Source organism: Momordica charantia (assembly GCF_013281855.1).
Source record: "Momordica charantia cultivar OHB3-1 chromosome 7 unlocalized genomic scaffold, Mcharantia_2.0 BLBB01000007.1, whole genome shotgun sequence".
Lineage (NCBI taxonomy): Eukaryota > Viridiplantae > Streptophyta > Magnoliopsida > Cucurbitales > Cucurbitaceae > Momordica > Momordica charantia.
This window is the reverse complement of record NW_028275165.1, coordinates 1,976,390-1,989,751: the sequence shown is the minus strand read 5'-3', so window position 1 is coordinate 1,989,751 and position 13,362 is coordinate 1,976,390. Positions and strand designations below refer to the sequence as shown.

The following is a 13,362-nucleotide window of genomic DNA, read 5'->3' as shown; positions in this document are numbered from 1 at the left end:
TAAACCAGAATTCAGCAAAGAATGACCAACCTCTGCCTCCAAGAATCAGCCAAGATATTCGGAAGGATGATAGACAGGGTATTCGTATCCAAGAAAGGCTGCTAGCACCTCAAAGATTCCATCAAGAAAGGGGGCAAGATTATAGCGGGGGTCCAAGATTACATCAAGATTATCATCAGTATCATCAAGAAGTTAATCTCAACCCTCTGTTCCAAAGACGCCAAGACTTTTACCTGGATTTTTCAAGCGACGAAGAAGATGATTACTTGGAGATGGATGACAACCAACAGGGATTTCAAAGGAGGCAGGTTAGACACCACGATGCATCCGATTTTAAGATGAAGATCGACCTCCCAACCTTCAGCGGCAAGAAGGAAATTGAGGGATTCATGGAGTGGGTTCGGAACGTGGAAGGTACATCTTGTTGCTTTTAAACTCAAGGGTGGCGCATCTGCATGGTGGGATCAATTAGAGGTCAATCAACAACGATATGGTAAGTGCCCTATTAGGACTTGGGAACGTATGAAAAAACTAATGAGGGAACGATTCCTTCCCGTCAATTTTGAGCAGATTTTATATAATCAGTATCAAAATTGTCGACAAGGAACTCGTTCAATAGCTGACTATACGGAGGAGTTCCATCGACTAGGCGCAAGAGCAAATCTTTTGGAAAGCCAGCAGTATTTGGTTGCAAGGTTTGGTACTATTAGTTGTTTGTTAGCTTGTATTCCTCTATAAATAGGGATCATCTTCATTTTAACAAAGATAGATTGAGATTTTCTTACTTTCATCGGGAGAGTCTCCATCAAATCTTCTATATTGACTTGAGAGTTTGTCATAGGATACAAAGTGAGATAATGGATATTGAGTAGAAGTTCGTTTTCCCTTCCTCAAAGCAATAGGCAAATCCATATCTGATTCATCATTAGTGGATACTATAATGTCAGACTCATTACGGACATTTTCCTCGTCAATTTCAGTTCCAGAGATATGTTCAGACTCTTGGACTTGCTTATCTTTTTCAATGTTCCTTTCTGAATAAACCTGTACTGGCATAGTAGTAGGAGGGTTAGATGACTCTGATGGTGTGTCTACAGATGAAGAAGGTTGGTTGGGGTCAATTCCAGTAGGGTTTGGTATAGTTTACGGTAAAGAGGAAAAATAAGATTAGGAATAGGTAAATTCTTATCTTCCAACAATATTTCCTCCCCTTGAAGATATGGCGAAGTAAAGAAGCTAGCATCTTCATAAAGGGTAACATCGGCAGAGATGAAATACCTTTTAGAAGAAGGATGGTAGCATTTATATCCCTTTTGAGTGTTCAAGTATCCAACAAAAATACATTTGAGTGCTCGTGGATCAAGTCTACCTCGTTGATGACTATGAACGTGAACAAAAACTACGCAACCAAATACTCGAGGAATCAAGTTATTTGTTGTGCGGAAGTTAGGGTAAAATTTTGATAGGATATTCATGGGAGTTTTTTGATTTAGAGTAGAGATGGTAATAGATTGATTAAGTGGCTGTTAATATAGCTTCCCCCTAGAAGGATTTAGGAACATTTCTTTGAAAAAGAAGGGCACAGGTCACAGAAAGGATGTGACCAATTTTTCTTTCGGCCACCCCATTTTGTTGAGGAGTTTCCACACGAGACGACTCATGAATAACTCCATGTTTTTGAAAGAATGATGTTAAGGTTTGGTTGAAGTAATCTCAAGCATTGTCAGAACGAAATCGTTTGGGTTGGATTCCAAATTGATTTTTGATCATATGGAAGAATATTTGAATGGTAGAACCAACGTCAGATTTTTGTTTTAAAAGATGAACCCATGAAACCCTAGTACAGTCATCGATGAATACAATAAACCAATGAAATTTGGAAGTATTTGGTACGTTGGAGGGGCCCCAAACATCACTATGAATAAGAGAGAGAAACTGAAATTCGTTTATTATTGCTAGGAAATGGAACACGCTTGTGTTTAGCAAATTCACAAATGTCACACTGAATTGAATCAAAATTAAAATTCTGGAACAAATCTGGAAATAAAATCTTAAGAGATCTAAATGAGGGATGTCCTAACCTATAACGATACAACCAAAAATTATTTAAAGAATGATGAGTTTGTGAGGAAACTAAGACTTGAACATCTTTCCCAACACTATCTAGACCAATAGGTGTATCAAGATAATAAAGTCCGTCTTTTTCTTTAGCAAGTCCAATCGTCTTCCCATTGTCCTGGACCTGGAAAATACAAGAAGAGAAAAAGGTTTCTCGACATCCCAAATCTTTGATCAAATTTCTTATTGATATCAAATCAACAGTTAAACGGGGTATATAGAGCACATTTTTTAAGGTAATGTTTGAATTTAGTTGGATGACTCCTTGACCAGCCACTATTAATAGAGTACCATCTGCGGTAGATATTTTTTTATTGCTCGGACAAGGACTATAGGAGATAAAATGACAGCTACTCTTTGTCATAGCACCAGAGTAAATAGTCCAAGTAGAGAGTTTAGAGTGTAAAGTTGTACCTGAAAAGGCTACCGAACATGTACGTTGATTAGGATTCTTTTTTAAGGTTTCCAAAAAACTTCATAGCTTTTCAATCTCATCTGTGTTTAGTTCTCCTTTTTCAAAACTCTCTTCTGTCACAATGCCTTTCTGACTTGATGAAATGTGAGCTTGGCTATGTCCTTTATTTGCACTACCTTTATTCGACCAATTTTTGGAATTTGAATTCTGATAGTTTGCAGGTTTTCCATGTAGCTCCCAACATTTATCCTTGGTGTGCCCAAGTTTCTTGCCATAAGTGCATACTACACGGCTCTATTTCCTGATTTTCCTCCATCCCAATTGTTAGCTCCTGTATGTGTACTATTTTCTACCTCAGTCATTTTAGTACCTCCTATTTTCATGACCGATTCTTCTGTTTGTGGTTCCAACATAATACTACGACGAGATTCTTCACTTCTAATTACGGTAATAACCTCATTTAGGGATGAGGGATCTTTGCCCAAAATTTGTATTCGAACATAATCAAATTCTACATTGAGACCTGCAAGAAAAGTATAAATTCGGTCTTTTTCGACAAACTTTTTTAGAGTAGCAGCATCCTCAGTACATTTCATGTCAATTCATTGATAGTAATCCAATTCTTGCCATAAGCTTTGAAGAATTGTAGAATATTCTGTCACTGTTTAATTACTTTGTTTTGTTCCAAAGATACGAGTTTTGATATCAAATATTTGTGCATCGTCTTTTACTTTGGAATAAGTTTGTTTCATTGTTTCCCATATGTCCTTTGCGATCTTAAGAAACATACATGTATCACTAACAATCGGAGTCATGGAATTCCATAACCAAGACATGATAATTGAATCTTCTTCATCCCACACGTCGAACTTTGGATCTTCTGGTTTGGGTCTTTTCCCAGTAATGTGGTTCAATTTTCCTTTTCCTTTTAAGAACGTTTGAACAAGTTGAGACCATTTTAAATAATTTTTTCCATCCAATCTATAACTAGGGTGGATGTATTGTAGGTCTCCCGTGGAAGATTTATAATTTTCTTCCCTAATAGTTTCGTGTTAGACTTTGATTTTAGGAAAAAAACAAGTAAGGACCAAACTAAGCAAAATTGGACCAAACCAAGTAGAATCAAACCAGAAAAAGGTTGAACCAGACCAGAATTAGATCAAATCGGGCTGAAACTGAACCAATATGAACCGGATCGAGCAAAACCGAACTGAACCGAAAACTGTGAACCGAACCAAACAATATTTAGTTCTCTTTTGAAAGCCTAGCCGCAACCGCCACTCTTTGAGAGAGAAATTTAGTTCTCTTTTGAAACCCTAGCCGCCACTCTTTGAAAGAGAAATACCTAGCGTCCACGAACACAAAAAATCTGACGACCACGAATGGCACACCCAAAACCCGATGACGGCTTTTAACGATGACTCCAACGATTGAACAACTGGCGGCGAACAAGACCTCGGTGGAAAAAACGGCGATCGAACAGTTGCGGCGATGCAGACTTAGAAAGGTGGTGACAGCGGCGTATGAATAGTGACGACGACGATGGCTGAATGATGGAAGAAATCCACGAACAGGAAAGAAACGGGTCCAGAAAACAGTAACGGAAGAAACCCAGGAACAAGAAAATAGTCGAGATGAAGGCCAATCAACAAAGAAGCCTCACGGCTCTGATAACATGTTAATTTGATAAGGGAAAAATAATTCTCACTTGATTACTACAAATGATTGATACAAGGCTATATAAAAAGCAATCACAAAGAAGAAACTAAAAGGAAATTCTTGCCTATTAGGATAAGGGCAACACTTACCTATTAGAACAAGAAAACCCCAACCTAAATAAAATAGGAAACCTTTAAAATAAAATAAACTATAATTTAACAGTTACATTAGTATATGTGATCCTCAATAAATAGGCCTTCTTATCTATGAAGAGTCTTCTCTCTCTCTTTTTTTACCTTTCTTTTTTAGGAAACTTATATTTCATTGAAGGTATGAAATATTACAAAAATTAATGCGGAGAAACAACCCCCTAAATAAAGCAATCCTAATTCCTATCAAAGACATTTTTTTTTTTTGACATTTATCAAAGACAATTGAATATATAAAACTTTTTTTTTTCCCTCAAGAAGCAAAACTTTTCATTGATGTATCAAAATGAACAAAAATCGTTCAAAGATACAAACTCTCGAAAGCGTGAAGAAAGTGATAAATAGAGAAAAAAATAAAACCAGCCACAGAGGATAAATGAAAGAAAAAAGTATATTTCTTCAGTTTATTGTATTTGATGTTGATTGGCGAGCTTGATTGAGCAGTTTTCCTCCATGCCTAGACATTCTGCGGACGATGAAAACATCAGAGGACTCAAGTATATATGATAGAGTTGTTAATGCTATTTTCGATGAAGAGACATTAGTGACAAAAGGTGACCAACATGATTGTGGTACTGCCTCTATCCAGTACACAGATTTGGGCACTGAGGTTCGTGATCATGTTATTGATGTCACAAGGGAGATGTTCAGACTGCACTGTGCAAAGCATTTGGAAATTAGCCCCATGTATTTGTTGGATGGCTCTGAGCAAATTAATAGGTTCATGCTTAATTGAACTAGTATTTTCTTAAGAAAATTTTTAGTTTACTTCTTACATGTTAGAGTTGGCTAATCTTTTCATACAAATTTTGAAGGAACACGGTCAAAATTTTGACTCATGGAGGAGATATACTTGAACTCTGTCATGAGCTGCGTTTACCTTTTCTTAATTGGATTGTCTCTAGTCAGGTATTTGCTGCCTACTATGTTGGTTCTAGATGTTTTCTTTATCAATTTTTTTTCCTATAATTTTTTAATTCCTTCCAAGTTATATGATATTGAACAACTTCTGTATCTAATTTTTTAAGTCTAGTAGGTAATATCTTTTTTCCCTATCGCAATTCTTGCGCCTCTTGTTTTAATTCATAAGTTGTAACTAGTTGGCGTTGAAGAAATAAATTTGGCGCCAAGCAGCTCCCTTTATTTTCTGTAGACGGTAATTTCAGATAAACATGTGAAAAATTGAAGAATGGATGAAAAGAACTGTAGAAGAGTTCTATGATTGACGGAAATAGTGTTATGAAATTGACTCTGAAGATTGCATCATACTTCTTTATGTAACTAATCATAAGGTCTATATTTCATTTTGCTTATTACTTGTTTTAATTTCGATGTGTCTGTTATTTTCATAAAACTTCATGATGTACTTTTTGTGGAATGTGATTAAACTATTAATTTTCTGTTATAGAAATCTTCATTTAAACGATATGATATATCGTGCGTTTATAGAAGAGCAATTGGGCATTCACCTCCAAACCGATACCTTCAGGTACATTTTTCAGGTCGTGTGTGTGATTGGTTGTTAATATTTTGTTTTTGTTTCAATTATTACTTTGAGAAAACTTGTTTTTTTAGCATTGAGTTATGTTTTGGTTACAAATTAGCCACGAGGAAGTAGATTTATTGGGTGACATTAAACCTCTCGTTCATTTTATAGATGTTGGGAGGAAAATGTGCAACTCGTGTAAGTCTAGTAAACAGGAACTTTGTTATAGTGGTTGGGGTCTGGGAAGAGGGGTCAGGTAGACATTTTGGATAGATATTGTTAGTAAAATTATGGAAAGTGTGTGTGAATCAGTAGGATGTAAGGTAGGGATGTGGGATGAAGTCAGCAGGTTCCTACGAGGGCTTATCTGGGAGTTCTGCGGAGATAGGAACATGTGAACCTTGCTCGTACTCTAGTAAAGTCTCTTGTATCAGGAATGGATCCGAAACCATGGTGAACAAGGTACCTTCCATAGCTGGTTTAATTGGCAAATGGAAAGTTCTATGCTTATACCATTTGATGTGTAGTGAATGGGATGCTTGTTACATTATTCTTGAATGGTGGCTGCGGAAGCTGACCTTAAAACCTTCCAGAATGGTTTCAAGATCCTTTCTATGGAGTATATGGATTGAAAGGAATAACTAGGTCTTCAACAATACATACCTCCAATTCAATAGGTTCTTTGATTGAATTTGTTATTAGCTCTTGGTTGGTGTAAATGTTAATACTCCCCTTCTTTGTCGCTACCACTACTAGCTTTCATTGTTGGCATTGACGCCCATTCACTGCCAATGTGACACTTTTTTTGTCATCAATCACCTTCTTCACCAACTAGGTAATTTTTTTAATAGTTAGAAGTATTACTATGTGATACAAATATATCGAAAAAAATAATGTGTCTTTGACATGTTTGTGTGCTACATTTTTTCAAATTGGCATGTCTGTGCTTCTTATCTTAGCATAGATATCATGGTTGGTAGTCAACCTGAGAAGAACGGCTTGAGCAAAAGGAAATTAATTCATGAGAATTGAGATATTTTAAGTTTTATGGAGTTCCAAGATTCATTCATGAAGTTTTTTGGTCTCTTCTTTTTTTGATATTCGTGTGTCCGGACTAGGTTGAACGCACCTCGACTATTCACAGACCAACCGCCTGATCCTACTACATTTAGTTGACAAGGAAACTCGTAGGATATTAAACCCTAGGTAGGTGGCCACCATGGTTTGAACTCATTCCCTCCAAGTCCTTTGCTATTTACATTGGCCCTCATTGACCACTGGAGTCATCCCATGATGGTTAGTTTTTTGGTCACTTCTGTGGTGGTCCTTGGTTGATATCGTTCTTTATTCTTACCTTCGACTGTAATGCTCCTTGTTGAGCTTTTCTTTTGTTTGTTTCGTTTTTTCCTTTCTCTCTCTCCTTTAGGAGTTTGTACCATTGAACATTTTTCTTTTCATATATCAACAAAAACTTGTTTCTTGTTCAACACAAATAGCCCCTGAGGGTTGTGGCTATTTCTCTGGCTTCCCATCGACCGACCAAACTAAAAACTAAGGATAGAGATACCAGAGAGACATGCACGAGAAAAGAGAGAAGAAATAAATTCTCAAATTGATTGATCAAAGATGAAGAATAGAGGCACTATTTATAGGTTACAAGAGGAAACAAAATCTAGGAATAACCTCCTAACTTCCCTAACAAAAACGGAGATTTATTTGCTAAATTTAAACACAAAATCTAAACAACTTCTAACTAAGTCCACATAATCTTAACTTCTAACTAATTTAACACTCCCCCTCAAGCTGGACTATACAGATTGAACAGTTTCAGCTTAATCAACAACCTTTCAAACACGGGTCTCAAGAGTCCTTTTGTTAGGATATCTGCAACTTGATCTGATGATGGAACATACATCAAATTTATAATTTTCTCTTCAATCTTCTCCTTGATAAAATGCCTGTCAACCTCAACATATTTAGTACGATCATGATGCACTGGATTGTGTGCAATAGCAATTGCAGCCTTGTTGTCACAATAGACTTCCATTGAACTATCAAACCTGATCTTGAGTTCTTGGAGAAGGAGTTTCAGCCACATTATCTCACAAATATCATGAGATAATGCCCTGAATTCAGCCTCAACACTACTTCTTGCAACAACCGATTGTTTCTTACTCCTCCATGTAACAAGATTACCCCAGACGAAGGTACAATATCCTGTCGTAGATCTCCTATCTTGAATAGAACCTGCCCAATCAGCATCTGTAAACACCTTAATCTTTCTGTCATCATCCTTTCCGAAAAATAATCCAAGCCCTGGAGTTCCTTTAAGATATCTAAGAATATGATACACGGCTTCCATGTGTTCTTCAGTAGGAGCATGCATGTATTGACTTACAACACTCACTGCAAATGCAATATTCGGCCCAGTGTGGGATAAATAGATTAATCTTACAACAAGACGTTGATATCTCCCTTTATCAATGGGTACCCCATCTAGGCTCTCTCCCAACTTATGATTGGGACTTATTGGAGTATTAGATGGTTTACATCCAAGCATTCCGGTTTCCTTCAAGAGGTCTAGTACATATTTTCTTTGACATACAGATATACCAGTTCTGCTCCTTGCAACTTCCATCCCTAGAAAATACCGAAGTGTTCCCAGGTCCTTTATTTCGAACTCCTTTCCAAGTGCCTGTTTTAGTCTCTCTATTTCTTCATGATGGTCACCTGTGACGATAATATCATCGACATAAACAATGAGGATGGTGATCTTACCTTAAGAGTGCCTATAGAACATTGTATGGTCAGTTTGAGCTTGGGTATATCCTTGTTTACAAACAGCCTTTGAAAATCGCCCGAACCATGCACGTGGGGATTGTTTTAAACCATAGAGAGATTTCTTCAGCTTACACACCTTTCCATCATACTTATCAATGTCAAATACAGGAGGAAGGTCCATGTACACCTCTTCTTCCAAATCTCCATTGAGGAATGCATTCTTGACATCCAGTTGTAGTTTCCAATCCAGATTTTCAGCAAGGGACAAGAGGACACGAATTGTGTTTAATTTTGCAACGGGTGCAAATGTCTCCTGATAGTCTACCCCAAAAGTCTGAGAGTATCCTTTGGCCACCAATCTTGCTTTATACCTTTCAATGGACCCATCAGCCTTATATTTGACAGTAAAGATCCATCGGCATCCTACCGTTGGTTTATCTTGAGGACGATCAACTACTGTCCACGTATCATTAAGCTTCAAAGCCTTCATTTCATCATCTACCACATTTTTCCACTGTGGATTGCTCATAGCCTCTTGAATGGATTTTGGTACCTCATTGGCTTCCAGATTGAGAGCCAAGGTCTGAACTGCTGAAGATAAATGACTATAACCAATACATCGAGCAATTGGATGTTGAGTACACGATCTCACACCCTTCCTAAGTGCAATAGGAAGATCAAGATCATTAGTATTGTCTTGAGGCACAAGGGTAGATTGTTCAGTACCTAAGGACGAGATGGATTCATGACTTTGCTGTTGAGGTTGTGGTGGCTCCACTCCTCTTTGAACCGTTTGTGGCCGAGAATAAACAAGAGTCTCAGGTTGCTTGTCACTTCGATTTGGGTTGACTTGATCATCTTCATTATTACAGGAAATAATAGGAACTGACTCTTCTATCTGAGTAATTGAGACGATCGGGATAGGTATTTTTGGCTGAGGTGACTCGGTATTTAAACCATCAATCTCAGATATTTTTGACTGAGGGGACTCAATTCTGGTATTTAGATCGTCAATCTCCCAAAAATTTCCATCAAGACTACTTGTAATAGGCTCAGTCTCCCCTGAGGGGAATTTAGGGAGAAAACAGATTGAGACTCAAAAAATGTGACATCCATGGTAGTGTAAAATTTATTGGTGAATGGACAATAGCATTTATAGCCTTTTTGAGTAGGAGAATAACCAAGGAAGACACACTTTCTGGCTTTTGGCTCCAATTTGTGACGTTCATGATCATAAACATGAGTGAATGCAGTACATCCAAATATTTTGAGGGGAATTGTGAGGACAGATCGAATTTGTTGATAGATAGTGAGTAAGATTTCTAGTGGAGTGTTACATTTCAGAACACGAGAGGGCATCCGATTAATGAGATAACAAGCAGTAGGGACAACATCACCCCAAAAACGGTTAGGAACAGAATTGGTGAACATGAGAGCACGAGCAGTTTCTAAAAGAGGCCTATTTTTCCTTTCAGCTATACCATTTTGTTGGGGGTAATGACACAGGAACTTTGGTGAATGATTCCATTTTGAGACAGGAAAGTTTCCAATGTTTGATTAAAAATATTCTGTCCCCTTATCTGTGCGAAGAATTTTGATTCTCGTATTAAATTGATTATGAATGAGAGAATGAAACTGTTGAAAGATTGATGCAGTTTCTGATTTTTCTTTTAAGTAAATAGACCCAACAAACCCTAGTGTGGTCATCAGTAAAGGAAAGGAACCAACGTTTACCGGACATAGTTTTGATGCGAGACGGCCCCCATAAATCATTATGAATCATTGTGAATGGACTGGATGGTATATACTCAACAGAAGGATAAGATGTACGAGAGTGTTTTGCAAGTTGACACACTTCGCAAGTAAAAAGGTCATCTTTATGAAAAAGTGAAGGGTACAAATGTTTAAGATACTGGAAACTCGGGTGCCCTAAACGGCGATGTAAAAGTAGAATTTGTTGTTCCCTAGAATTCGACTCACTACCAACCTGGAGAACTTGTTTATTTCTTAGACTTGGTCCTCTGAAGTAGTAGAGCCCTTCAAAGCCATCGGCATTGCCAATCGTCGTTCCCGTTATCAAGTCCTGAAACAAACACTTAGAGTCAGTGAACAGGGCTTGACACTTTAAATCATGAGTCAACTTCTGAACAGAAATTAGATTGCAACATAATTTAGGCACATGGAGCACTGAGTGCAATGTAATGTTTGGGCTAGGAATAACAGAACCAAAGCCCTTAATAATGGCCGATGACCCATCTACAAGCTTGACATGTGTCTGAATCGGGTTGGGTGAGTACATGGTAAACATATCATGAAAAGCGGTCATATGATCAGTTGCACCCGAATCTAAGATCCACTGATCGGAATGCTGCTGACTTGTTAAAGCTGCACTAAAAATACCTCGTTGTGACACAAAACTTGACGAAGGAGTAGACTCAACAGGCGGTGTTAAGAGGCGATAGAGCTGTTCAAGTTGTGCCTTCGAAAATGGAGGGAGAGAGGTGGCCAAATCTTGGGAGTTTGACACACTAGGGCCCACTCGATAGCCGGAGGAGCTGGTTCGAGAAGGTGGAGTATTTGTAGGTGGAGGTGGCCGATAATCCCCTGATAAATTATTCCATTGAGGACGACCATGGAGTTCCCAACACCGATCTTTTGTATGGTTTGTGCGCTTACAATGATCACACCATAGGTTGTTCCGACGAGTAGATCGGAATGAAGGTGGTGGTGGACCTCGTGCCACCAGAGCTGATGATTCCAGTGAGAGGGACAGAGGTTTTGTGGGTGTATCACCCATCATCACACGTTTACGGCTCGACTCCCAGCGAACTTCTGCGAAGATTTCGTCAATGGCTGGGATTGGCTTTGTGGCAAGTAAGCGGCAACGCACATCATCTAATTCCGGACGAAGACCTGCAAGAAAATCATTAATTCGTTCCTTCTCGACGTGTTTGCGGAAGCGTTCAGCATCCTTCGAGTTCTCCCATTCGAGATTGAGACATAAATCAAGTTCAGCTCACAACCTACGTAATGAGCTGTAGTATTGGGTGACATCGGATTCACCTTGTCGTAAGGAACGTGCCTTATTGCGTAATTCAAACAATTGAGCCGAGTTATCAAAATCAGAAAAAGCCATAGTGAGCGCATTCCAAAGATCCTTTGCTGTTCAGTAGAAGATGAAGGATTCTTTAATGTCCTCCTCCATCGAGTTAATGAGCCATGCCATGACCATTGAGTTTTGTGCATCCCACATGGAAAAAGAAGGGTCAGCTTCATCTGGTTCTGCTATCGTGCCATTGATGTACCCGAGTCGACTGCGGCCACGAATAACTAGGAGGGTCGATCGAGACCATTGCAGAAAATTTTTTCCGTTGAGTTTTGGAGAGGTAATTTGGAGCGAAGTGTTTTCAGAGATAGAGATGTGAGGTGTCGTGGATGTGCTTTTAGGGAGAGAAATTGAGGTCATATTCGATCCGTCGGAACTCTCATCCAGTCATCATGGCTGTTTTAAGCATTCTGGTGTCAATCTAAACCTAGCTCTGATACCATAAAAACTAAGGATAGAGACACCAGAGAGACATACACGAGAAAAGAGAGAAGAAATAAATTCTCAAATTGATTGATCAAAGATGAGGAATAGAGGCACTATTTATAGGTTACAAGAGGAAACAAAATCTAGGAATAACCTTGGATCACCTATGTCACGGTTGTACCTCTTTCAACCATGCTGCGCCATGATCTTACCCCGATCATGGCCAAACTTTAGGGGAATTCTAGCCCACATATTCTTTTCGCAAGTCTTTTTAACTCTGTTAGACCATAAGCGAGATTCCTTATCTCTTCCTCAATTGAGCATCTCTACCACCTTGAACATTCACCCAAGCTACCCACACACATGAGCACCCCATCACCCATCGTTGGCTTAGACTTGAGTGAGTGTTCACAACTCGACTTTCTCTCGACAATGCACATCATTTGGTCGTGCATCTCAACTCATCTCGAACATATACCTGAGAACAGGACCATGAGCCTTTACTTCATGTTGAGGCCATCCTAAACATTTATCCATTCAGGCACTATCATGGTACGATCTGTCTTGTGCTCGTGCCAATTCACTTGGAGCGTACCGTGTTGGAGAACGACCTTATGTTGAAACCTCTTACCCATAGGAAAAGGCGCAATGCCAGCACACCCGTGCCACCTGACCCGACACTGTCTCTTGGGATTCCTATTCTCCAAGGAAGACGTCCAAGACCTTAGTCTTGTAATGCTCGTCCACACCATGACACATTGGGGGTAGCTCCCTTAGGCTGTAGGGCCACACTATGTCTCCCTCTATAGTAGATTCTAAGACATATTTGGTCTGACACCCATGATCTTCATAAGTGGCAAGGAGCTACTCACCAATAGGGTGCTCACCTCTGATCTTCAAAATTTGGCATACTTGCATATTTCACTAATGACTTGGTGCTCACCTCTGATCTTCAAAATTTGGCATACTTGCATATTTCACTAATGACTGCAAACTCTTGACCTAAAGCTACTCGTCCAAACTCTTGACCGCAACCCCGACTTCTAGGATTATGGCCCTGGCCCTGACCCCTATTGGCCCCCAATGAGCTTGCCACAGACATTGTCATTGCTTTTAATCTTCCTAAGACTTTCTCATGGATGTCCTCTTAGTGTGTTGGGTG

General features: G+C 38.9%; 2 protein-coding genes across 3 annotated transcripts in view; one reads left to right on the top strand and one right to left on the bottom strand.

Annotated features, from left to right (window-relative positions):
* The window catches only part of GCN2 (protein kinase family protein), an 83,283-nt gene that overhangs the window by 55,857 nt on the left and 14,064 nt on the right, over positions 1 to 13,362 (top strand). For both annotated transcript variants that reach the window (XM_088126799.1, XM_022294717.2), the window contains exons 18-20: positions 4,863 to 5,121; positions 5,217 to 5,310; positions 5,810 to 5,890. In XM_088126799.1, the coding sequence (XP_087982925.1) occupies positions 4,863 to 5,121; positions 5,217 to 5,310; positions 5,810 to 5,890 (434 nt within the window). The remainder of the gene's footprint in view (positions 1 to 4,862; positions 5,122 to 5,216; positions 5,311 to 5,809; positions 5,891 to 13,362) is intronic.
* Positions 5,911 to 11,804, bottom strand: LOC148209993 (uncharacterized). The gene is made up of 4 exons (XM_088126402.1): positions 11,696 to 11,804; positions 10,403 to 11,581; positions 8,726 to 9,730; positions 5,911 to 8,617 (listed from the first exon to the last, which is right to left on the bottom strand). Exons 1-4 carry the CDS (start codon positions 11,802 to 11,804, stop codon positions 7,686 to 7,688), a joined length of 3,225 nt encoding a protein of 1,074 aa, XP_087982528.1. The 3' UTR covers positions 5,911 to 7,685.